Genomic DNA, 27,905 nt, shown 5'->3' on the forward strand with positions numbered 1-27,905 from the left:
AGGAAATATGTTGCTATAAGCTAACTACATTCTCTCCTTAATATATTTTTAACAACCTGTTTATGTCATGATAGTAGAAGTTTGACATTGCTTGCTTGAAGAAAGGATTTATGTGATGCCATGGCTTTCTATTTTCATTGAGTTGAACTGCAGGGAAAAAAAATTCAAATCTTGTGTTTGATCTGCATGGTTACATGTACAACAGTGTCGTATGTCTAATTCTTGAGGACTCACTACAAGCTTAATATGTAGTTATTTGATGTATGTTTCCGTTAGCTGGTACAATTATACATACACATGTTGACATACAACTACTTGAAAGACTCTTAGCATTATTTTTACACTTAAAAACTTCATTCTAAGGTTATTAAACACAGCAAGACTTGGTGCAATGCAATATATTTTGAGGTTGAGCAATGTTACAGTAGCTAAAAACAAAATTCAAGACTACATGGAAGTTTAGGACAACTTCCCCCCTCAAAATATTCAGGATATATATACAGTAGCAGGAGCTCATAAGTGCCTTGCGTTGCTTATGAGCTCCTGACGGCAGTGCACACAAGCAAACATGTGATGTACAGTATATTACTGTCCTACATGTTGACAACATCCAGTCACATGTCAAGTAATATCATATCATCAACAATACAATAAAACAGCTTGCAGATATACCTTACACAAGAATTTAAACATATTCACTACATTGTACAGCCATAACTACAGGAAATTAGCAGCATTATGTAATGTGAGATGGATATGTTGTCCACAGGTAACCACAAGCCCATTATACTGTGCTATTTTTGAGAATTAAGTAATCGTCAAGTTGTAATGGCGTAGTATTTCAATACAGATGTTGAGAGGTACAAAAGCAGTACAGGGATTACTTGAATGATCTATAGCACAACTGTTGACACAATTGGTCATTGCACATCTTTAAGAAAAGTGCACAAAATACACCATGCATACGCGCATTTATCAGGGGTACCAGAGACACATGAAACTGCTAATGCATCCAATACTACAACATACACAGAAACAGCTGACTAGTCCCTACAAATACAACACATGTCTTGATTTATTATACCTTTAGTGTAGTCTGGAAAATGCATAACCAGTGGATCAAAACATCCTGTGGTCTTCCTGAACTTTCCCTTACTCAATAATATCACACAGATATTCTCCGACAGTAGAGCAGTTATTCAGAAAATATCATATCAGGTTTGGGTTTTCTGATTAACTAATGCCTTTAGTCAAGCGTAGCTTGACATGGTTAAGTCTTATTTCTTCAATGTTGCTTCAGCCCAAGACATTCTTTTTTGCCAAGCACAGCAGCTACAGCTATAGTGCATGTATCATGGACTAAATCTCCATAAAATTTCTCATTTCCTCATTACATTATAGTACAGCAGTACGGATCAAGTAGGTTTGCATTTTCTGTCAACCCCCCTCCCAAAAAAAGCCTGTTCCTTCACAACAGCTTGGAAGCAGTAATGTATGGTTAGGCATAATTAAGTGGAGTTTTATTTAACTTCATTTTAATTGACCTAACTAATTAATTGATCCCTTCAACAAAGAATAACACACCTATGGCTAACATTATGGGGTTAATTTCAATACTACTCGATGTTGCTTAGGTAATGTAGAGATGTGCCATTTTGCCTATCATGGTAGTTACAATGCATGTACTACACATCATAAAGTAAAGCTTCAGGCTGTCATTAGGTCAATTATGTTTATGGAATACTAATTTAAGAGTCAGAGTAAGCATATCCTGCTGGAAACAGAATCAGTACCTTGCAGAGAGGAGGAGGTCTATACCATGCCTCACTGTTCAGTGGGCATCTTGGACCAGCCTAAACCTTACTGATTAAGTATGGCATGTATATAGTTAGCATTAATGTTCTTACCTATCTAGTGTTCTAGGACCAGTTCCCCGTTAATACAACTGAGTAAATTGGAGCCACTTGTATTGGTTGCTGTGCTGTCTTGCATGAACCAACACATACATGCATGCACACACACACATATGGAATGTATGTGTGTGCTCTGGTGTAAATAATGTAGTGTAGGCAGGTATGGACCCACAACTTCTAAGAACATGTGTGGGAAGTGAAATTAGAAGTAGATTATTTGGTATGATGATGGTTACTCAGAAAACACTTCTAAGTGTAGGATGCGATGTCATATTTGGTAATAAAAATATGTAATTCACTGATATGAAAAAGTTGGCCAAAAGAAGTGCTTAGCACCAGACACCACCTTCGCTTAATAATGGTGTTCAAATCTTTCACTCATCAATGCAAATTTAGATGACCTCTCCTTGATTACTTTTTATTTCTATGATCCCTATGTGTTTACATATTATGTGACTGGTGAACTCAACACACACACAGTATCAATGTAAGGAATTATGCCAGATATATGTATCATAAAATTTATGTTGAGCCATAATACATGCTTCAACTTTCAATTGCCAAAAGAAAATTGACCATTTGCTTTCTTATCAGCTGTGTTTGACTTATTACAAAGTGTTACAAAAGAAAAACATTATGAGAATTGCCTCTACAATTATTCCAGTCACTATGGAAATTATTGTTATGACCATAATGCTCAATGCAGAAAGCCATTTATGCACTATACTCATGCCAAGAGTTCACAATACTACATACATACAAATATTATGAACTCTTGCTCACGCATCAACACCTAAGCAAAAGAAGTGATGTGTATACCAATATACATACTGCATGTATTGATGTGTGTATGCCCCTACGAGGAAATACCTGTATAAATAGTGGAAATTATGAAATATAGTATAGTATAACACTTCACATACTCTTATAATGTATGCATCATTGAATATGGAATAGCTATTCACACAGTCATACATATAAACATGAACTAATTGACTGGAAAACTATTGGAGCTATTTCAAAGGAATGTATCATCTAAAAGCATTTTTAGACTTACATTCCAGCAGTATTTGTATTGTTTACTATACTCTCTCACAATGGAATGAGTCAATAAACAATGATATTATTATATGTACCTCATTGTATGTAATGTGAACAATTATCAGCTGACAAGTGATTAAAGTATTGGATTAATTCCATACCTATCGGCTCAACTTATGAACATTATAGTTTGCCAATAGTACTACGTACATCTGAGGGTACATGTTATTATCAAGAATGAAGGCTGAAATTCTTAGACTAGCAGCATTTGTTTATTTATCTGTTTATTATCATTTTATGAGAGATGCATTTGCCACAAGGCAAAGCATTACAAAAAATACCTCATATGCTACAAAGATCTTTGGTAAAAATCTCTGGAATAAAATGCCCATATAATCTACTGGCTATATTGTAAAACCAGAGAAAGAATATACTGCAATCCCGGTACAATGGAACCTCTCCTAACAGCTCTACTCAAAGAGCAACAATTTTATCCTGTGAGCAGGTTTCCTAATAGCTACCATTGGACTATAATAGAATTGCAAAGTCAGTCTTTTGTCTTGCACTTAAGGTGGATTACAAGTAACAGTTAAGGGATTTCACTAATGTTATACTACGTATATACAATAAGTGGCCCCTTTGTATGTAAGTGGGTACAGCTGTCTTATATGTTACATATTAACTGTTTAGCCCTTACAATTAATGCATGTCCAGCCACAACTGTTGTCCCTTTTGTCAATCACTGCTTGTAGGAGTTGAACAAATTACACCAAACTATCACATCCTGTCAACTTAACATCAGTAGAAGTATACCCTACACAAATGATAATGTGTGGGAACATACTAAAAAAAAGGTAAAATTATGATGCTCACGGTATCAAGCCATTCAACATCTAAACACTAGAATAGAATGGTTTTGTAATACAGAGAGAAAACAGTTATGTGTTAATTCTTTGATCATAAGATTTTAAATCTTTGTGTGCTTTTGCACTGACATCATGTACCTCTCATTTCTGTATTGTTTTGTACATTACACCACTCATTTTGTGTTGTGTTTAGTTCATTACACTTGTATAGGAATGCTTAAAATGGTATTGTTTATAGTCCATGTAATAACTACACAAGGTCACACTTTAAGTCACAAAAACCATTTGTGATCATGCTACATAAAGTTAGATACATGTGGGAACAGATGCTGCACTTGTGCTTTTGGAATGTGTGAATTTATATGTGTTTGAGACATGGTATGTCTACATGCATGTGTGTTTGTGTGCGTGCGTATGTACGTGCGTGTATGTGTGTGTTTGTGTGCATGTGTGCACACACGTCTGTGTCTACTGTATGTCTGTGTGTCTGTGCAAGTGTGCTGTCTGTGATGTAGCAAGTAGTTTGTTGCTCTTCCACAAATTCTGGAGTTGTGTGATTGTCACAGTCATGTAAGCAAACAGGGAAGATGTATATATATACATGTATATAGTGTATGAACCATCACATCCGTACAAATAAACATTGAGCGTACAGTATGGGTGATGATGATGATGGTGGTTGATGTAATGACGTTAGCTACAATTATGCACACACTAGTATCTACACTAGTAGATGATACGACTGGCCAGGAGTGTATAGCTACCATATAGAGCACCAGCTAAATAGCACCTTCCAATATACTGACTTGTTATGTAGAGATGGTGACAGGAATACTAGCCACATAAAACTAACCTGATAATTGGTAGATGATGGCTTGACAATTATGTACTGTAATGTACTCCACTAGACTGTTCACACACACATTGCATGGATTCATGTTTGTATGGGTCACTCTCATAAAATTCCTAAAATACTGAATCAGATGACCAACCAACAGACACCTACTGTAACAGCTGGAGGGATGCCTTAAAATATTGTTGAAGTACATGTAATATGATTCATGATAAATTCTTTCAAACAGTTTCATCATGTACCGAATCAGTAGTTACAATTGTTACAATAAATGCCCGACCAGCAACAAATTACAGAGGAATGAAGTGGTGTATAAATTGTCAGTCTTAGTGTAGCATTTAAAGTTTCAGTTTCATCAATATGCAAACACAATTTACTGATTACACTTTAACATTGCCTTCATTCTACAGTATTCAAAAAAAATTACTAAAGTTTGTGCTGAAACGAATAGCAACTTTTACTATTTGAATATATGCACTGTAGTTGTGAAGAAAACAACTGATCATTTGATAATTCTTTAAGCATGAATAAATACTGATATAAACTTTGTTGGGTAGTAAGGTAAGGCTTGTGAGCTATTTCTATCTCTTCTAAAATAAAATTTTTCAGTATGAATATGCCGCTTTGTTCGCAATCTAGGTTTGCTTTATTCATCTGATCACAGCTTACTACAGTGCTAAAGAATAATTGAATAGCATGTTAATGGATCGTTAATGTTATATGCCAACCGAATAGTCAAATATCCGAATAATTGTTCGCTTCAACATTAACTCAAGTGTAAATAGTTCAAGATCATTTCACATTCACCATAGCTTGTAGACTGTGCCTAACACATTACAACATAACACAACAGGAAGATTACTGTATTACAAGGAAGAGCTTGAATTCTCAATTCACAACCTTCCAAATAATATTTACGTGGCTCATAACACATGTCACTAGGATGATTTTAGTTCAGATCCATTAATCTCTAGGTAATATGATACAAACCAACTGATACAGATTGTTAAATACATACGTAGCTTTGTATAAGATCTATTTCATTCTTGTTAAATGCATGTGATTTCTCATATTTAATACTAGGTCAGCACCACTATGCCAGTGTGTATGCACACACACAAAGGCAGAGGCTGGTGGGACATATACCACCAAGAAAGATATAAATTACAAGAGTATTTATCACTTTCATGGCTGAATTTCCCAGCACACTTTATACAAGGCACTCTGAATCAAGCTGTATAAGCCTCTAAACCACTCAGTCAGTACACCATTAAGTAGACTCTTACTATACCGATGGACAGTGTCGTTACATATTATAAATGTAATCATTCCAGTGTAGCGTTACTACTTTAATTAACACATATTTATACATAACTTACAGTGATAATTACAGTATTTACTAATTAGGTAACAGCTATTATAGCACCAGATACTACTGAATGTGATGACTCAAACTTAATAGTTTACTGGATATGACGTTAACAACATTATTTGATAAGCAGAGCAATCAAGGAAGGTACCTAACCTGATTGGATGTGGTCTACGTACTTATGATCTTGATATGTACAAGCATGTTAACATGTAATAGGAGTGTTTGTTTATAATGTACCATAGTGATAATATACGTCGTTTCCGTATAGACATGTTATATTGCCAATTAAAGTCAAACACTCAGCTGTAACTAAGTGATTTAGGAAGAATTACTGTTCAAGATGAGATAATTATTATGTTCACTAATTGAGCATGAAACTGGGAACATTTGTTACTGCTGAAAGGAAAGTAGAATATGTATCCTCTAACTTGATACCATGATGATATGCCTAGCCAAATTGAAGTGGCCTGTACTAGTGATGTGCATACATATTGATACTCAGCATACCGATACACAAGTTTGTCTTGATATCTTGATTTTTTGCTCGATCAAGCAAATGAAAGTCTGGTTTCGTGAAGAGTTCATAATATTATATGAACTCCTACTTGAATGATCATTTCATATGCAAAATTCTAAAGACTGAGTATAGAGTTGGTAGGTCAGCATTTAAATAAATAAAAGAAACTAATCACAGCTTATAGCAATATTTTAACTTGAATTTTCATTCTACAAAAAAGGTGGTTGGTTAGATCTGTGAAACAACTAAAATGGCTTTAACAGTATAGCCAGGTTTGTTAGCTACAGATACTGTACAGTCATTTGGGCATATACTGGACATTACTCGCTTGCATTATCATTGTGACGTCATTATTATCCAAAAAGATGTGTTAATTTCAACCTTCATTGTACTAATGCATGTAATAAATATTACATATATAAATATGCTGGGCATGCACACATGCATGCACGCACACACGCACACACGTCAAAGCAAAGCAAGGCGTACAAAACACAAGTTATTGCTGCCCAGTGAACCTGCAGTACTGGGATGCATGTGTGCTACTCAGACACTCAAGTAGTACAGGCAAATCTTCCTTGGGATTATAACATTATGATGATGATTATTGATTTAATTGCCATGAGACACCAATAAATGTATACATAATACAAAAAACACAACACTAATGCACAGTAGGACTGTCCAGGTCATGCTGCATCACCAAGAGAGACAGGAGTTTTGCTTTCCCAATTAACACCAGGTACCCATTGATGTGTTACAGCTGGGTGGGCTGCTTCACCAGTTGACACTAGGCCAATTAGTAAACTGAAGCAATATGAGTGGCAAAAGGAAACAACACACACACACACACACACACACAAACACACACACACACACACACACACACACATGCACACAAGCATTTACAGATGATAATATATACTTACCAATATCAGGTGATAGTCTCCTGCATTTTATTTTACTAATCAAGTCAGTATATCATGTGTACATCATAAGCTGTAAGGTGAGAAGTCATGGGTAGTTAATGGACGTGTGTTACATCTGTAGTTCTACAATACTTTCAAGAAATTTGATACATACCATATTTTTATTTTACACAGTACATCTATACACATATCTTCAGCAACATCTGTTTTGTTTCTACACTAGGGAATGAATGAATTACATCAACTTCTGACATTTGAATACTCTCTTATTTTTACAAACACATGTTCAAAGTGTTTCTTACATCCACTGAGTAAACACTATATCCTCATAGTGCTATACTTAAAAAGAAACAAGTTAAACTAAAAATTTTATGGGTATACATAATCAAATTAATGTGTAGTGACGGAGAATTATGTTTGTCACATTCTATCAACATGTATGGGACTCTAAATATCATAAACATATTTACACCAATGGACCGAGCTATGTACCAGACTATATTACTGCAGATGGCTTTCAAAAGAACCATCATCATGCACAACTCTATTCAAATTTCTATGGAATAGAGACAGCTGGTGATAGGTAGTTGCAGGTTTCACTATTGTATGATGTCTAAAGAAAATAGGTCACTATGTAAAATGTCTAGGTTTTATCAACGCCTATACAAAGTACATAAGTCACAAAAAATGAGACATTAAACCTCCTTAGCATCAAATAACACTCTCTCTCTCTCTCTCTCTCTCTCACACACACACACACACACACACACACACACACACACACACACACACACACACACACACACACACACACACACACACACACACACACACACACACACACACATACACACCACACACAGCTGCATTGCTGTTCCACACTACCCTGTTGTATTAATGGACTAACTGCATTGAAAAATACAGTGGAATCTCAGTTATCCGGACCCCACTTATCTGGATTCTCGGTTAATTGAGCTAGGAAATGACTGCTCTGACTGTTCTATTAGGGTAGTTGAAAATACTGATATTCTCAAAAATTTCTTTATGCTATTATTTTAAGGTTATTTATACACAGTTTCAGAGATATAGACTTTTCAGACTTATGGACCACCCCTGGTCCCAAAGGGTTCGGATAACTGAGGTTCCACTGTAAATACGTACCAATTGCAATTCCATATATTTTGTGTAGTGCATGAAGTGGAACTAACTCTATGGCATCTGTGGGGTAGGATGGTGTTTCTGCATGATTATTTTTCTTATACGTGTGAGCACATGTTTCTATTGTCTCCACCTAAACATACACAAGCCTTCTTATGGAATGCCAGATGTAACTTCTTGAAGAGAGGTGATAGAGCTGTTATGCAGATTCTTTAAAGTTGACTATGTAAGAGTTTTTTTTTGCCACATCATTATAAACCTTCTGACGGAATAACTATCTTCTTCATTGCAACAGGAAATCCTTGTGTACTCTTGGGGCTGATTATAGAAACTGAACAAGCTGATTAAGCTGGAATAAAGCATGTTTGTAGAAGTATCAATGTCACATTTCCTCATATACCCACTTGTTTCTTGATGTATTTGTTCTCTCTAAACTTCCACAGTAATCTTGATCATTTTATTCACTGATAAACAGTCTGCAAATTACAACCAGATATTCAGGTCTAAAGCAAACCACAAGCACAATGAAAAACACTAATACACTAAACACAGCAAAACTTGTGTGTTGAGGACACCTTGACTAAGTGTCCTGATTGTGAAGATGTCCTGATTTTCCAGGTCATTTTATTTTGGAACTGTTACCAAATGTCCAGATTATGTAGGTGTCCTTGTTTTCAAGTGTTCTGTTCCACCATTATGATACTTGTACAATGTTAGTACATTATTACACTCAGTACAGTTAAACATTGGCAGTGCATCTCTACTGCTGAAAAGGCCATCCAGCATGAAAATTAATCACAGTAAAATCAACAGTAAGAAAAGTCATTACAATGAACCTGTATCAGGGGCTAAAAAAAGAGGCTAGTTGTGGCCAAAAAGCTAGTTGTGAATGGCTTTTGGCTAGTTGAAAATAGTGATTTGGCTAGTTGTACAAGTCAGACTAAAAATAGCAAGCTGCACCACAGAAAAGAATAAAGTCAAAAATTACATATATGTGCTGTAGTCTAATGCAGGGATTTGACCAAAAGTACCTCAAGATCCAATCTTGAGACATCCATTTTCAAAATTTTCCATCTGTGGTCGCAACTGATAGTCATGGTCATTTTCACAGTCCATTATTGATATAAAATAATTACCTTAATGATTGATCTAAAGAGTTGGCTTGCATGTTACTGTAATGCAAGTTTGTTTGTTATTTCCTAGTTCCAGATCTCAGTCAGCTATCTCAAATTGCTTCCATATTGAATCTTGCCACAGTTATGTTGCATAATGCAAGCATAATGGGGACACCTAAAGAGAGAAAATTCCTAAAGTATTTTGGGCGGCATATTCAGTGGGCTCAAGCCTATAGTACACAAACACAATACAAAATAATGTGTGTGATTCAAACACAAAAGGAAATTGTGTTTATATGCACTACGCCTCCCATCTCAGGTTCGGGCTAGTTGTAAAAAATAGTTCTTTTAGCCACTGACCTGTATGCATACAAAATCACTCGGTTTATAAATTTTACATATTGTGTTACAATTGTAATGGACCTTCTGAACAAAGTTATGTACACATAATACATCAAATGATTCCACATCCGATAGTTACTAAGTGCAGAGTTATTCTTTTATTTAAATGCTATGAACACTATTTGGACTTGAATAAGGCGGTCAGCAGTAGGGTTACAGATTGTTACATAACACATGATGACCATTGATAACTTTAATTTACTCCCCCCAATGGTATAGAAAAATGATAACAGGGATCACAATTTACAGAGGAAATTGGTTTGTAAGCCCATAACAAATTCACAGGATACACATAACAGGACAACTAAACATATAGCAAATAGTGTATACTTGTTACCAACACAAATCATGGATAATGTAGTGCTTGCTTCTTATAATTAGCATTTATTTTTTGGAACGGAAAGATTTGTGAGATATAGATTCTATTAAGTGTCAATATACATTATGTAGTGTGTACCAATATGCTATAGCTGAGTAGGTTTATTTTAGTAAACCAAAACATATTAATATTCTTATGTACTAGCCTATCATTTCTCTTACGACAATCTTCCCAGTCAAAGGAACTAGGTCACTGTCAATGATAATTTCATATTATCATTGTATGCAATCATTATCTAATTGGTACATCACACCTTCCACTATAGTGTATGTATTGACATTGTCATATACATACAAGTATAAGTGTGTATGAGGAAAAAATAGGAATTTTAAGCTTGATTAAGGATCATAGAAAAAAAGTAGGGAAACAAGGGAGGTTGCCTACACCTGCAGATATGCTAGTGGACATTTACCCATGACTGAATTAGGGATTAAATGTCCACTAACTAATCCCTAATTCAGCCATAGGTAAATGTCCACTAGCATATCTGCATGTACGTAGGCGACCTCCCATTTTTTTCTATGAGCTTAAAATCCCTAATTTTCCCTCTATTTACAACATTATTATGACTGGTGAACCTGCATCAAAAGAAATTAGAGCACCAGAGTTAATGTTTTCATCTGAACGTGCCCCAGTTATCAGTTACTAACTCATAAGACTTCACTTTAAGCTATGTTCACCCCGTTTCACAGCATTACAAACGAAGAACACATTTGGTCAGAAAAGCTTAAACCTTCGTGATCCCAAATATACAGTACTACTGTACTGTATGATACTGTTAATCACCATAGCTACTAAAAGTATCATATGCTACTACTACATGATAATACTGAGGGTGGCTACTAGGAGATTGTGTAGCAGTAAATCTGTAAAGAATTGACTATTTTGATATTTCAATAATTGCTGTATTTCAAGAAAACAACGATTGATTTTTTTAAAGCTCCCGGCTGACAGTTAATGTAATAGTAACCACCCCTTGTCCATTACCTTAGATTTCACAAAATCATTACAAAATCACAACATTACTTTATGAATGTTCTATTAGAGTGTTTTAAAACTGTCTTTACTCATGCATCATGCTAAAATTTGTGGTTGGGAATAAATTGGAGTACTGAGTTATATAATGTGAAGGCCAAACTATTTTTCAACCTGCCGTATGCATACACAAAAAGTCTGCTTTATTGTATGTCATTAATAATAACTTAATGATATATTCTTTATCACATTCACACCAAATTTGGTACCTATATACATACAATAGGCTTTCTTTAAGCATGTGCCAAATTTCATGTCAATCAGATGTTTTGGATACATGTCTGCATTTTAAAACACCTTTCATAATTTGTGAACTATGAGGGCTGTGGAATCATTTTACAGAAAATATCCTTGGCTCCCTAACTGTTCGTAGCATAACTCCTCTGGTAAATGATATAATGTAGGTGTACCTCTCAGTTTCACAACATGAATGTGTATTAGTATTCAGAAAGTCCCTACACAGTAAATGATGAAGCTACTGAATCTCAACATGCAATGTTGAAGTGCAATGGACACACTGATTTCAATAATTGATCATTAATGATTTAATATGTCACTATTGGGTGATATATACACAAAAGTAAACCATACAAGGGAAAAATTCCTAATTACAATCATCATAGATAATATAACATAAAACCAAATTATTTAACAGTCACCAGGCTGTAAAAACAGTCAAGAATTGTAAAGAGGTAACCTATACAGTGTTCATCACATAGATTCAACTTCAACAGCAAAGCTATGATGTGATCTTCGAATTCTCCAGCTTCATTAGTGGTATGTCACACATGATAATAATAATCCTGACTTGATATGTTGGAGCTGAAAGCTTAGAACAGGGTGCTGATTTCTTCTGGGTTGTTGTACTGTGGGTACAGATTGATGGCTTGGTCTGCTGAGTATGTACTGTGTCTTCGTGTTTCCATTTCTTCCTCTTTGGGTAGCTCTATGTGACTGTGTAGTGAACTGGGATCTGATGACTGTCTCATGTGGAAACATCCTACAGGTGGTCGGTTGAACTGGCTACGGCCTGCGACTTTTACAGTTGGGATGCGGAGTAGTCGTGGAGGTTCTTCTGAGAATGCCTTTTGGCCTACAGTTTTTTGTTCAAATTCTTCCTCTTCTTCACTGACTTCATCCAGTGAGTCCAAGTCAGAGCATTCTGATGGGGAGCTGCTAATACTGGATCGTGACGCTAGTTCACTGACCGAGTCATTGAGCGAGTCCATTCTTTCTCTAAACTGAGTGTCTTGCTGGCGAAACGCTGCTAGCTTTTCTCTGATCTGCATCAATTGCTCATCCACAACGTTTACCAGTTCAGAACTGCTCGGACTGGGTAGTGATTGTTTGCTGCCAAAGGATGCTCTCTTCAGCCTTCTCTTCGCGCCGAGATCTGGAATATCATCACAGGATTGTCTGTTAATAGCGCCAGTACTAGCCCGCCTGGACATGAAGGCATTGAATAAATGATCCATTTCTCTTCACTTTTTACTACGTTCTGCTTTTCACTTAACTTTCTGATTCGAGTGACTGCAACCAGTCCTTTTATACTCACGCGCGACCGCGAAATATTTGTGACGTGACGTAATATTACATAATAGAGTCTAGTTATGATAACAAGAAGCATTGATATGTATTCACTGTAAACGGTCTGTCAAATTAAACTGGACAGTCCTAAAGGTAAGAAAAGGTTAGCTGAAATAACTAATACTTACCTGTAAATGTGCTGAACAAATCCAGTGGCACCATACACTGTAAATTAAAAATTAGCTATATTCCCACTGTATTTAGTGCTCATACAGTACACAGCTTTGTAATTCACCTTGTATTTGCAGTTTTCAAGTAGACCTGTTTTACTTACACAATTAGATAAATAGTTCATTGATACCAGCAACCTCACCTATAACAGTATGACATAAAAAGCAATTGTATAAATGATTTCCTAGCATTTCAAATATCTACTAGCTAAATACAGGAATAAATTAAGTTGAAAAATTCATTTTTTTTAAAAACCTGAGACAACAGGTTTACTGAAGGTGCACAATGGTTGTCTGTGATGAAATATGTTAAGTAGTCTGCTGAAAGGAAATACCTTTGGTCCCAAGAGTTGTGTACTAGACTGCTATAATGTAAACAAGTTTGTTTAAACCAACTTATAACACCACACAAAAATAGCATATGATGTAAATGCTTAGCCAGCAATATTTATAAACAACGTATACAAGCTGTAAATAGCAACAATGGCGTAATATAATTAATACTGGTACTACTATACTTCATGCAGCAAGAGTGGCTATTATGGGCTTATGTAGTAGCAAGCCACAGCCGTTGTCCAATGACTGATACACTTGGCTCTTTCAAAAAGCACACACTAAGTCAACTCCCTTTTATCAGCACTTGTATGGTGGTGGCTACTACATGAAATGTGGCTTAAACCAGAAGAGGGAGGAGAGGTTGTAAACGCTACATAAATTATTACTTTAATTGCATAGTTCTGTATGGTATTTCAGGTTAGGTTAATGGTCGTAGTACAAAACTAGCAAGCAGTGGGGTTTGATTGGGTTAATTGGATACTTGGATGGAGTTTTCAAGTAAGCTTTACGATGCCACGCTTGATTTTCAAAAATTCTTCCTGTTAATGTGATATTGATATGTATGTCACACACATTGTGTGCAATTGCCTCGGTTCTTTGGATGCCAGACGAAGCAATAATAAACATTGCTTTATTTCTCCTTTTTTAAGCTTAGCATTACTCAGCACACTATGAATGCAACATTTGTTTTACAAGAGTCTGTACATTGAGTAAACCTCTGCAGTTCATGAGCTCATAAGACAAATAGTTTACCTTATATATGTACGTATATGGCAAATTTATGGTGTGTAAACTATTAGAGTTATGTGCCAATGTCAAGGTTACAGTTTATACACAATACAAAATGTGTTAATAATTTGGTCAATAGGGAAAACATTGGTTAACTTTATAATAACCACAAGTATGCAAACCACATTGTTTAAAGGACGATGTGCTTAAATTACCTTGTTTTTTGTTCCTGTTTTGATGGAAAGTTTTGATTCAGATTCTTTTTGCTACACACAAGGATAAGAATGAGCAATATCAAAGAAAATAGTTATATACTTCAGAGAAAAATCTTTAGCTGAGTTGTAAGAAGCAAGAAAACTTGCTATCAATAAAAACTTGCATGGTATAATATTGTAGTTCTTCTCCTAAATAACCAAACATTACAAGTTGAAAACAGCCAGAAATGATATTTCTCATACCTTTGTTAGTCTCACTATTACCAGGGGAGTCATTGTGAAACTGCTTAGTAACACTACAAGGGATTAAACCAACAGAAAGTTTAATATGATAAATACTCAATGTATACATGTTGGTGAAAGGAAATATGTTCTAACCACATTCTCTTCTTAATATATTTTTAACAACCTGTTTATGTCACGATGGTAGAAATTTGACATTGCTTGTTTGAAGAAAGGATTTATGTGATGCCATAGTTTTCTATTTTCACTGAGTTGAACTACAGGGAAAAATAAAAACACAAACCTTGTGTTTAATCTGGTTACATGTACAACAGTATTGTATGTCTAATTCTTGAGGACTCACTACAAGTTTAATATGTAGTTATTCAATGTATGTTTCCGTTAACTGGTACAATTATACATACACATGTTATACAAGACTACTTGAAAGACTCTTAGCATTATTTTCACACTTAAAAAACTCTTTGTTCTAAGGATATTAAACACAGCTAGACTGTAAGTGGTATTTGCTGTTAGGTAAGCAAACAAGCGCTCTGGCATGTACAAGCAGAATCCAAACAAGTAATACCCCTGTATCTACTCTATATTATACATGTAGGGGACATATACTCTTGCAAGAATATACAATGAAACTGTACAGATATTAAGTATACCCTCTCCATTGGTGATGGGTGCTAAATATTTCAGGAACAATATCACACTCTTAGACTATGTAAATGTATAATTAGAACTACATGAGTTAATTTTTTTACAATGTACTGTACCTTAAAAATGACACTTGACGATTTGGGACAAAATCTATAGTATGGTAGTTTTGATGGGAAACCAGCCTTACAATACCTTCACAGCGCCTTGGCTGTTTTGATTCAACATAACCACTTGAGCCCAAAAGTGCCTTCAATGTAACCCGAAATGCTTCCAATAAGTTGCAATGAAATTTTAAATAACTCACTTTCTGTAATTCTCTATTCACTGATGCTTTATTAACTAATGCCTTCACATAAGCATAACTTAATAACAACTAAGACTACATGCTTGGTGTTTACACTGTTAAACATCACTTCTACCTGACAAGTGTCTATTGGCATGCATGCAACAGAACATACAATACATACATTATGGACTTGTCCTCCTTAGCGTCTCATTTCCTTTGAGGAAGCATGGTACCACATTACTGCTTTATGCATTAAAGCGTAAACCAGAAATGATCTGTATTTTTGTGTCACACCTCCCACAGTCAGATTTGCAGTCAGGTAGCTTCATGTAACATTTCTTCATTTGTAGTGCTATGTAACAGGCATCGAGCAAAACAGTAGTCAAAATGACATGAAATAAGTAGGGTGCTATTAGTTACAGTATCAGTGTATGTAGTAGAATACTAAAATCATAGCCCTTGCACCAGTCTTCCTTACGTTTACTACATATAGCTAATAATGAAATAGAATATTTCATAAATGCATGTGGAAAAGAGACAGTTTATATTCAACCAGGATGAATTACATCACCCTCACCATTTTTATACCATATACAGTACTACACTTAAATAACAAAAATCATCAACAGTTTCTGGAAGAGCAACAAATTATTTGTAACATGATGGATATATATATAATGCTATCAGTCAAGAAGGCTGGTGTTAACTAATGGCAAAGGTGAAACTAATGGCAAACATCCTTACAGTTTCTTGAAAATGCTATGAATATACAGACACAGTAGGATGAGTAAGTCCACGCAATAAGTGTGCCATGCAGTAGGTCTACACACACACACACACACACACACACACACACACACACACACACACACACACACACACACACACACACACACACACATGGACGCATGCACACAAGCAAGCACACACAAAGCAAGTAAAGCCTCCAGTAGTCATGAAACACAGCTACAGTATTTATTGCTACCCAGTGAACCAGCACTGGATGCCTATGTACCACATAGGCACTTGAGTCTTGTGCAGGAAAATTCAGGACTAGTAACCCAGAGGAGATCTCATGGAGAGAGGCCACAGAACCCAAAGTTCCACAGTGACCCAAATTCCATGCACTAAGTGAGTCAAGGCCAGTTAACCGCAGGTACCTACTTATGTTACAGCAGGGTGGGCCACTTCACCAGTTGACACTAGGCAATGTCCACATATAGCTGGGCAATGTGAGTACAACTTCTTGTTCAAGGAAACGACAACACCAACTTGCTGGAACCTTTCGAATACCAGGCTGATGCTCCACACACACATGCATGCATGCACACACGCACACATGCACGTATGCACATACCAGATATCTTGGTTCACTTAGATTTCTACACACAGTATGAAACACCTACATCTACCACAGGTGATCAAGAAATCTTCAATACAGTGTAGCTGGCTAGTCTTCAGGACAATCCAAAGATAATATTTTTAGTGCTTCAACTACAGTATGAGTATACACACATACATAATAAATTATTAGAGTAGACTATGTGCAACTAGATAACAATATACACTAGCTGGTGTGTATATGAAGCTACTAGCAGCACTTAGAAATTAAATGCAATTAATGTAATTGAACCGAATGCAATTAACAGCCAACAGTTTTTAAATTTCTAACAAAACAAATCTACACACATACTGTATAGCCTAAGTAATTCGAAAGGCAATATTTTTGAGGTTGAGCGATGTAGCTAAAAATAAATTTTTTTGAGGATTTGCAAACAATCACAAAATGTATTAGACTATAATTGAGGTTTAAATATTTCAAGGGTAAAATTTTCATTGTTAACCCCAAAATTTTAAAATCAGCAAAAAAAAATTTCTCCCTCAAAATATTTTGGCAATACAGAAGTGTACATAAGCAAACATGTGGTGTATATTACTGTCCTACATGTTGACAATGTCTACATAGTCACATATCATTATTATCAACAATACTACCAAATAGCTTGTAGATATACCTTACACAAGAGTTTAAACATATTCACTAGATTGTACAGCCAAAACTACAGGAAATTAGTGGCATTAAGTAATTTGAGATGGACATGTTATTCACATAGCAGTGTACTCATTACACTGTGCTATTTTAGAGAATTAAGTATTAAGAAATACATGAAGTACAAAAACAAATTTGTGAGAAGATTAGGCCTGTAAATACAGGGAGTCACAAACATGTATCTAAAACTGTGACAATGCAGAAAAAATTCCAGACCCAGTGGTGACTTGATCCCCCCACAACATGCAATCTAGGCATGCACCAAAGGAGCCACAACAGCTGGGATTTGTATTGTTAAAACAATTAGTTAAAGCAATAGTTTTAACAATTTGTATTGTTAAAACAATAGTTTTAACAATTCGTGATGTGCTACTTACTGCATGCATAACTTTGGCTTTGTCAAAGGATATATAGTTACATTCAGTGTTGGGAGTAATGCGTTACATTAGTAACACGTTACGTAATATTATTACTTTTGTGGTAAGTAAGTAATATAATGAAATACGCTATAAAAACGGGTAATATAACTCAAGTTACTTTACTTGCAAATGTAACGCATTACCTAAGTAATATAATTACTGTAACAAGTCTAATATTACATAATATTATTACTACAAGTAATGAAGTTACTAATCTCATTAGTTATCCTCTGAGTAACGCCTAGCCAAACGAAGTAACGAAGCCTACTGAATGAAGCTTATTCACCAGCTTCTTACTTATAACCAGGATTTGCGCATTGTCCAACAATGCAATCATGTCACGTGATAAAGTGGTAGTTTCACATGTGACAGCTTAAGGCTGTGGACACAAAGTAATATAATATGTAATATTATTATAGTTACTTTATTTTATGGGTAATATGTAACTGTAACTAAATAGTTCAGTTGCAAGTAATATGTAATATGTAACTAGTTACTTTTACAAAGTAACTTGCCCAACACTAGTTACATTAAACTAATTGTACTTTTATAATGGCTTGAATGGTCTAATTACTGTTAAACACAGAGTGTAAACTTTTTAGTGGCCCCTACTGTATTATACCTTTAGTGTAATCTGGAGATTAGGCATCCTGTGGTCTTCCTGAACTTTCCCCATTCAACCTCACTCAATAATATCTCACAGATATTTCTCTGACACCAGAGTAGTAATTGAGAAAATATCATACAGTACAGTAGTATGGATCATGGAGGTTTGGGCTTTCTATCCAAAATTATCACTCAAAACCAGCCTCACTTTTCCTTCATAACAGCTTGACGTACTGGTTAGGCCTAACTAAACAGCAAACCAATTCTTCCAACAAGTTTTTTAAAAATTTTCCCTTTGACTGACTGACTGACTGACTGACTGACTGACTGACTGACTGACTGACTGACTGACTGACTGACTGACTGACTGACTGACTGACTGACTGACTGACTGACTGACTGACTGACTGACTAACCACTGACGCCCTTGCCAAACATAACTGGACTACAGTTAATGTTATGGACTTGATTTCTTCACTGTTCAATGTTGCTCCTGCCTGACAGTGCCTTTTAACCAACTGCAGCAGCAACAGTGCACATATGCACATGTGAGACAATATAAACAGCTAGAGTACAAATCATAAAACTACTAAAGGTCGAGGTTAACTGATGCCTGTTTATTGTTGTTTGTTGTTGAGTAAGAAACACTACTTACACTACTCCGGCTTAATTACTCAGGTCTATTAACAGGTAAATAGTCCTAAAACACTAGTATGTTAATGCTAATTATATGCATGGTATAAACGCCCTCCTCCATGCAAGCCAGTGCAAGATACTAAATATGTGGTGTTGTGCATGAGTGTGTTACATGTATACGCCGTGCACATGTACAAGGTATATGTGTGTATGCCCCGATGAGAAAATACTGTACCTGTTTGAATAGTGAAAATTGTGAACTATGGTATAGTATAACACATTGCATACTCTAATAATGTGTGCATCATTAAGCATGATATGTCAAAGAATAGCTATTCACACAGTCATACATGCAAACATGAAGACACTAAAACTAGTTGACTGGAGAACTTATCGTCTATTGAAGCCATTTCAAAGGAATGTATCATCTAAAAGCATTTTTAGGCAATTACAGGCAGGCATGAGTAAAGAGTATTGTATTGCTTACTAAGCTTTCTCACAATGGAATGAGGCAATAAATAAGTATTAGTAAAAGCACTGCCACTAGTGCAGTATGAAAAATATACAGTAGCATACAAAAGAGTGGGCGAGAGAGCCAAGTGTTAAATTTCATCTCAAGATCATGGCTTTAGTGCTATAGCACAAGTGAGGTAGTGCTTTGACTGATTTAAAGAACTCCCAAATTCAAGCTGAGTTCAGGTGAATCATGCACTAAATTGTATGAGATTCATTCACCAAGCAGCCTTCATGCAGTGAAACAATTGACTTTGCTCCGGATACGACATTAGACCCTCTGGAGTGCTTTTTTTTATTTGGCTCTGGGTTCTTACTTCTCTAGTTAATCATCCTTGTTGTTTTGATTTTAGGGTTAGGCTCCACATAATTAATTATGCACAGTGCTATAACTACCTTGATAGAGTTGACATAGCACTGTAGTATAGCCCTGTGGCCACGTACGCTGTTCTGTATGGGAACTACTATAGCATTATTAATTTTTCACTTTAATCTTTCACTCCAAAATTCTTTTATTATGCAACAGTGTAACGTGAACAATCATCATGTTCAATGCATCTGACAAGGGTTCAAAGCATTTATTTTAAGCTGGATTTATTACATGCCAGCCTATCATTGCTGTGTTTAACCTATGAGCATTAGTTTGTCAATAGTACTACATCCATGGGTACATGTAAATGATTTGTCACAATACTAGATTACCAGTTCTTGTAGTCTTAGTAACATTGGCAACACAAGTCTTTCAGCTTTATCAATTACCTTCACCAATGTATAAAATTACACCAAGTATGTGCACATGTATACCGAATCCATAGTTTGTATACAGCACACATATGAACAGACAAAAAAATTCATACCAGAATTCCATCCATTAACGGAGGCCGAAGTTCTAGCAGCACTTGATTGTTTATTTATTAATGCTTTACAGCACAAGTGCTGAAGGTCTGTAGGACACCTGGTCCTACAGCCTGCTCAAAGACTTTAGCTACATAAGGTGTGTTTGAAAAGTTGGAGAAAGGAAAAAAAAATCCATGACTGAATCTAGGTAGCTTCGAACCTACAGCCATCCGATTTATACTCAAATTATTTATCTATTTTACGAGAGATGCATTTGCCACAAGATGAAACATTATACAAAAATGCTTCATACAGTATATACTATAGGGCAATCATGGATTTTTAGCATTCAAGTAGCCATACTCTCTTGTGTTAACAATCAAGTACTCACAAATACTAGCTACTTGTAGTCATACTCATGTGACATGTTTTATACCAGTTTACTGGCAAGTTTTTCAACAATGCACGCACTCTACATTTTGATGTTGTTCCTGATAAGCAATGTGCATTAAACTATACCAATCAAATTCTACAGCCCATCATGTTGTCATGTCATGATGACAAACATACACCATGTGAGTTGGGTCATGTGATCTTAGCAAATACTCAAGTATCAATTTTGCTATTCGAGTACCAAAGCCCTTAACAAGTACTCGAGTATTTGCAGTATTTGTTTTAATACTATGTCTAGAATAAAACACTCATGAAGAAAGAGTATATACTGGGCTTTGATAACACAATAAATAATAAAAACCAATAGTAAAAATAATCACTAAATCAAACCAAGTACAATGGAACCTCTCTTAACAGCTCTCTGAAGTGAGTACTCAACACAAAAAACTAAAGAGCCAAAGAATAACACTAATTGTCTTCCAGTTTATCACAGCCACCTTGATGAATACTGGTACTTTTAACTTTCTTAATACCATACAAAGTCAGTCATTCTGTTCTGCGATTAGTATAGGTGACAAGTGACAGTTACGGGATTTCACCAGTGTCACACTATAAACAATAAAGACCGATAAGTGGACCCTTTGTATGTAAGTGGGTACAGCTGTCTTAATGTATATGTTACATATTAACTGTTTAGTCCTTACAATGCAAGTCCAGCCACAACTGTTGTCCCTTTTGTCAATTACTGCTTGTAGGAGTTGAACAAATTACACCAAACTATCACATCTTGTCAACTTAACATCAGTAGAAGCATACCCTACACAAAGCACATTGTGTGGGAGCATACAATAAACTGATTACAGTATACGATGCTCATGGCATCAAGCCATTCAACATCTAAGTACTAGATTAGAATGTTTTTACAATACACAGAGAAAATAGTTATGTGTTGATACTTTGGTTGTGACAGTTTAACTTTGTATTATATTCGTTTGTACTAACATCATGTACCACTCATTTTTATACTGTTTTGTGCATTACACCACTCACTTTGTGTTGTGTTTAGTTCATTACATTTATAGGAATGCTTCAGATGGTAATAGTACTAACACTATTGTTTATACTCCATGTAATAACTACACAAAGTCACACATTAAGTCACAAAAACCATCTGTGATAATGCTACGGAATGTTAGATACATGTGGGAACACATGTGCTTTTGGTATGCATGTTATAGATATACATGTGTGTGTGTGTGTGTGCGTGTGTGTGTGTGTGTGTGTGTGTGTGTGTGTGTGTGTGTGTGTGTGTGTGTGTGTGCGTTGCTCTTCCACAAAATTCTGAAGATGTGTGATTGTCAGATACATATATATGTATAAATCATCACATCTACAAAAATACATATAATATACATATGTTTGTGCTAGTATGGGTGATACAATGATGTCGCCCACAAAAATGCACACAAGTACCTGCACTAGTGGATATGTATGAGTGGTATAACACTGGCCAGGAGTGTGTCTGTACGTATATACAATTTCTGATCATTTCATGTTGTGTATTAATTACCAAACTGGTCTACTTTCCACCGATTGCCTTTCCGCTAGCACACTTGACAAATCCACCACAACTGTTACAATTATGTAGCTTGCTAGCTGTTCTCAGAAAGCATTACTACAATTTCTAATTTCATGACTGTCAATTAAAAGCCATGCTATATACTAATCTAAAGGGAGTGGTACCTACAAGGTTTCAATACAGTCACACATACAGTATGTTTTCTGGGAAGGTTTCAGCTTGATATCACCTGGGGCACAGCAAAAACAGTTGTTAAGCTAACAATGATAAACAAATTAAACCATAACTGGGGGATGTTGGAAGCAATGATGTGAAATCATTACATAATCAAAACCCAGCCACCATTTGGAGCCTGGATCATATGACAGTAAACTTGTTTGTCAAGACAACCATGTTTACTGGCTAATTACCATGGAAACATTCAGAAGCTTTTGAGAAAGACACTATAGTACTTCACATATACCATATAGAGCACCAACTAAATAACACATTCCAATATACTGACGTGCTATGTAGAGATGGTGACAGGAATACTAGCCACATAAAGGTGGTATGCTAACCTGATAATTGGTAGATGATGGTTTCATATAGGACTGGTGTAGTGTAACATTCTACACGGTTCACAAAGGCAGTAGGTATACCTAAATGTGATGGGTAAGATAAATATCACATTACAATCATACAACATGTCAATTATGTACTGTAGTGTACTCTACTAAACTAGTCGCCATTGGAATGATGTTTAAATGAGACTTTTGCAAAATACCTAAAATGTTTATTCTCTACTGAATCAGACAACCAACCAATAGACACCTACACCCGGAGGGATGCCCTAAAATGTTGTTGAGGTACATGTAATAGGATTCATGATAAATTCTTTCAAACAGTTCCATCATGTACTGAATCAGTGGTCACAATTGTTACAGTAAACACCTGACCATTACACAGGAATGAAGTGATGTACAAATTACAAGTCTTAATGTAGGATTTTAAAGTTTCAGTTTCATCAAAATGTTTTTTTGCACATAAAAAGTTACCAAAATTCACTGAATATGCTTTTAAATCTATACTATCTAAACAGCACTTAAACATAAATAGTTTGAAATCATTTCACATTCAAGACACTATAGTCTGTCTGATACACCACAACATGATCACACAACAGAAATAATTAATACACTTCTGTGTTGCATGGAAGAGCTAATAATTATTCTGAATTCACAATCTGCCAAATAATTTTTAGCTAGTAGCACATATGCCACTATGATGATTTTAGTTTGGTATCTCACAAATACATTAATTTCTGGCAGTGTATGATACAAACCAACTGATATTCACACTACAGATTTTAAAATAAAAATTACATACACTGTACTATATACATTGAGTAAGTATAAGATCCCATTTTTCATTCTTTGTTAAATGCATGTGATTCCTCATATTTCAATACTGGGCCAACCCCACTGTGCCAGTGTATGCACACTCACAAAGGCAGAGGTTGGTGGGATGTACCTCCAAGAAAGATAAGTTACAAGAGTAATTTCCCCTTTCATGGTTGAATTTCCCACCACACTTTATACTAGACACTCTAAATCAAGCTGTATAAGCTGCCTCATTGTATGTTAAATCACTTCATCAAGTAGATTCTAATGTACGTACTACTGATGGATGATCTTAACAAGATTGTTAATGAGTGTCCTATATGATTAATCATTCCTAATAAGATAATATATTGGCAGTGTGGAGACAAATTAATTACTGCTTTACACTGTATGCGTAGCTAGTGGCACAGTGATCATTACAGTAATTACAGATCAGTGACAGCTGTATTAACACTGGATATTCCATCTGCTGGAAAGTGATGACTGAAACTTATAATTAACTCAGGAAACGGAGATGATGTTAACAACATTATTTGTTAAACAGAGTAATCAAGGAAGGGTCTACTGATTGGATGTGGTCTATGTACTTATGATCACAGTGAATTATGAGTGTTGTATGTACAGTACATGATAACATGTTATATGAGTGTTTGTTTACAGTATACCATAGTGATAATATACGTAGTTTCCGTATAAACATGTTATATTGCCAATTAACATCAAACACTCAGCTGTAACTAGGTGATTTAGGAAGAATTACTGTTCAAAATGAGGTGATTATTATGTTCATTAATTGAGCATGAAATTGGGAACATTGTTACTACTGAAATGAAAGAATATTTTTAAATCTTCTAGACCATGATGATGTGCCTGAAGTGGCCTTACTAGCAATGTGTTATACATATTGAATAACACATACAACACTCACGATACTGGTGCACAAGTTTGTCTCAATATTTTAAAATTGCTCAATCAATTTTGTGCACTTGAATCATTGTGTGGCATATGCAAAATCGTCATGTCTCCACAATTGTGCCTATTATGCCAATTGTGCCAATAGCTATAGGCCAATTGTGCCAATTGTGCCTATAGCTATATCCTCAAAATAATTAGATTGGACAGGATTCACTATGTGAACAAACTGGTTCATAACAAAATCATGTGTACATTGTTTGTATAACTTATATAGCTAAGTATATGTATATACTTCTAGTAATAAAATAATCTGTGAAATCTCACATTAATAAGTAAAGTCCAGGAGAGACCTTGGGTACATACATAATTATCTAAGTCTGGTGAGGGAATAGTTGACTTCTAGGAGTAAAAGTACTAGTGTTGAAACAAGGAATGGTGCTGGAACCTGAGTTTACTAATAAACTGCTGTGTACTATGTCATGAAGAATTTTGATAATGTATTCTTAAAATTTGATACAGGATACTGTTATAATTTTGATTAAATTGGGTTGCAACACAAGTTTTGTATGTACATGTCATTGTGACATCATTAATTATAGACCAAAAAAGATGTGCTAATTTTAGCATTCATTACATTAATTAATAAATATCATGGACATACACACAAACACAAACACACGCCTTCCTTCCTTCCTTCCTTTCTTCCTTCTCCGCTACCCCCTTCAGGTCATGTGGCCTTCCTAATCAGAAGGGACAGACAGCAGCAAAAGTGGACAGTCATACCACCAGTGCACACCTGGTTTACTGGCAATCGTCATTGTGCAGCTGCACAGAAACCAGAGTACCAATTGAACTCCAGCAGCAGAATGTGCCCTGGCATTATGACAATGTCTACCATGCTGTTCCTGTCCTAAGTGCAGACCTCAGTTTCGGAAGGTTTGCAAAACTTCCACAGGGGCACCAGGTTGGTGTGTACCAAGTGATACAATCAGGCGGTATCCTGGAGTTGGCACACAGTAACCCAACCTTGTGATCATCATCAGCTTAGCCAGCTAAAAGTCATTGCCCGTGGGTCACCTCACACACACACACACACACACACACACACACACACACACACACACACACACACACACACACACACACACACACAAAGCAAAAGCAAAAGTAAAGCCTTCAGTTGCCACTACATGGTCATGCTGCCCAGTGGCCAGCACCGGGGCACCTGTGAGCTACTGTGCTATGAGTCAGCGCAGGAATGCCCTCCTGGGGCAGGACTAGTAACCTGCAGGAGGCTGTATCATGTCTCACAAGTGAAGGTGTGGGTACCTGAAGTCCCATCTGGACCTTCAACTGCTTTATGAGACATGGACAGTTGAGTATGCGTGCGCCACACACATACACGCATACACATACAAACAAAAAGCAAAGCCTATGATATATACGGCAACTGTGTAAAACACAGCTATTGCCATCCCGTGAACAGCACTGGGATGCCCATATGCTACTCAGCACTTAAGTAGTGCAGGAATGAAAACTCCATTAAATTGCCAAGGTCATTCCTCCTTGGCAGAAGGCACATATAAAATGGTACACCACACAATGCATGTATATACAATACAATAACACAAGACTAACACACAGGAAGATCTCATGGAGAGAGGCTGCAGAACTTGGAAGTTCCACAATGACCTTAACGCCTCTAAGGGAGACAGGAAGTTGCTTTACCTACCTATTAATGTGTTAGATCTAGATTGGCTGCTTACCAGTTGACACCAGGCCATCAGGTCCACATTTAAACAGCTGGGTAGACTGGAGCAATTTGAGTACGTAGTTTCTTGCTAAAGGAAACAACAACCACTATGTTAAACATACACACACACATGCACAGCCCAAGTACAGGGGTATATGTGTACCATTACCTGGTGATAGTCTCCTGCATTATATTAATTTTACAATCTTGTTTTCTAAACAAGCTGCTCCTAGCAGATGTTCCTTTATCTAATGCTTAACTCAGTTCACATTTCTCTATTTCAGTACTGACGTTCTGTGCAGAGAGTGGTGGGCAAGTGCATTACATCTAGCCCAGAAAAAAAATCACGTGTATATCATAAGCTGTAAGAAGCTGTAAGATAAGAATCCATGTGTAGAAAGCAATTTAACGGAAGTGTGTATCTATATATGATAATGAAACTTGACACCCTTTTATTTTTTACACAGTGCATCTATACACATATCTTCAGCAATATCTTAAAACAAACAAACAAACAAACTAGGAAATGAATGAATTACATCCAGTTCTGACATTTGATCACTATCATTTTTTATAAACACGTGTTAAAAATGCTTGTGCTATTCACAGTGAACTTAAGCATACAGGTTTGTCTAACAAACACTTTTAGTTAGATAGTTTTACATATAAAAAAGAAGCAACAGCTAGACTAAAAATTTGTATACATAATCAAAATTCTTTGTAGTGATGGAGTAATATGTTTGTCATATTCTTAGCCCAACACAGCAAATGTTGCACTTTTAGAATCATACAATCACAAGCAGTAAATCATATGTTTAGGTATGACCAGTGAATAACTTGTACACACATTACTATTATAGTTAGCTAATAATACAACACAGCATATACCACAGTTTACTATACACATTATTCAACATGTATGGGACTCTAAATAGACTATACTGCTGATGGCTTGCAGATTTCTATGGAATAGAGACAGCTGGTGAGTGAGTTTTATTATTCTATATGATGTCTGAAATATAAGACAC

At 35.8% G+C, this 27,905-nt stretch overlaps 1 protein-coding gene and 1 long non-coding RNA gene across 4 annotated transcripts in view; both read right to left on the minus strand.

Moving 5' to 3' along the window:
• LOC136267276 (origin recognition complex subunit 5-like) overlaps nt 1-27,905 on the minus strand; it is a 102,249-nt gene that overhangs the window by 41,022 nt on the left and 33,322 nt on the right. The window contains exon 17 of one of the 3 annotated variants that reach the window (XM_066062365.1): nt 13,202-13,254. In XM_066062365.1, coding sequence (XP_065918437.1) covers nt 13,218-13,254 — 37 coding nt within the window. In that variant the 3' untranslated portion in view covers nt 13,202-13,217. Of the gene's footprint in view, nt 1-12,101; nt 13,261-27,905 lie in introns of those variants that run through there. The other 2 variants (XM_066062364.1, XM_066062366.1) reach the window with 2 other exon arrangements.
• Nucleotides 13,261-26,949, minus strand: LOC136267279 (uncharacterized). Its single transcript, XR_010706605.1, has 10 exons — nt 26,891-26,949; nt 23,388-23,468; nt 21,953-22,065; nt 17,152-17,288; nt 15,976-16,146; nt 15,027-15,117; nt 14,861-14,913; nt 14,718-14,806; nt 14,618-14,668; nt 13,261-13,480 (listed from the first exon to the last, which is right to left on the minus strand). It is a non-coding gene; the product is annotated as an uncharacterized lncRNA (long non-coding RNA).

Source organism: Dysidea avara, chromosome 9, assembly GCF_963678975.1.
Source record: "Dysidea avara chromosome 9, odDysAvar1.4, whole genome shotgun sequence".
Classification (NCBI taxonomy): Eukaryota; Metazoa; Porifera; class Demospongiae; order Dictyoceratida; family Dysideidae; genus Dysidea; species Dysidea avara.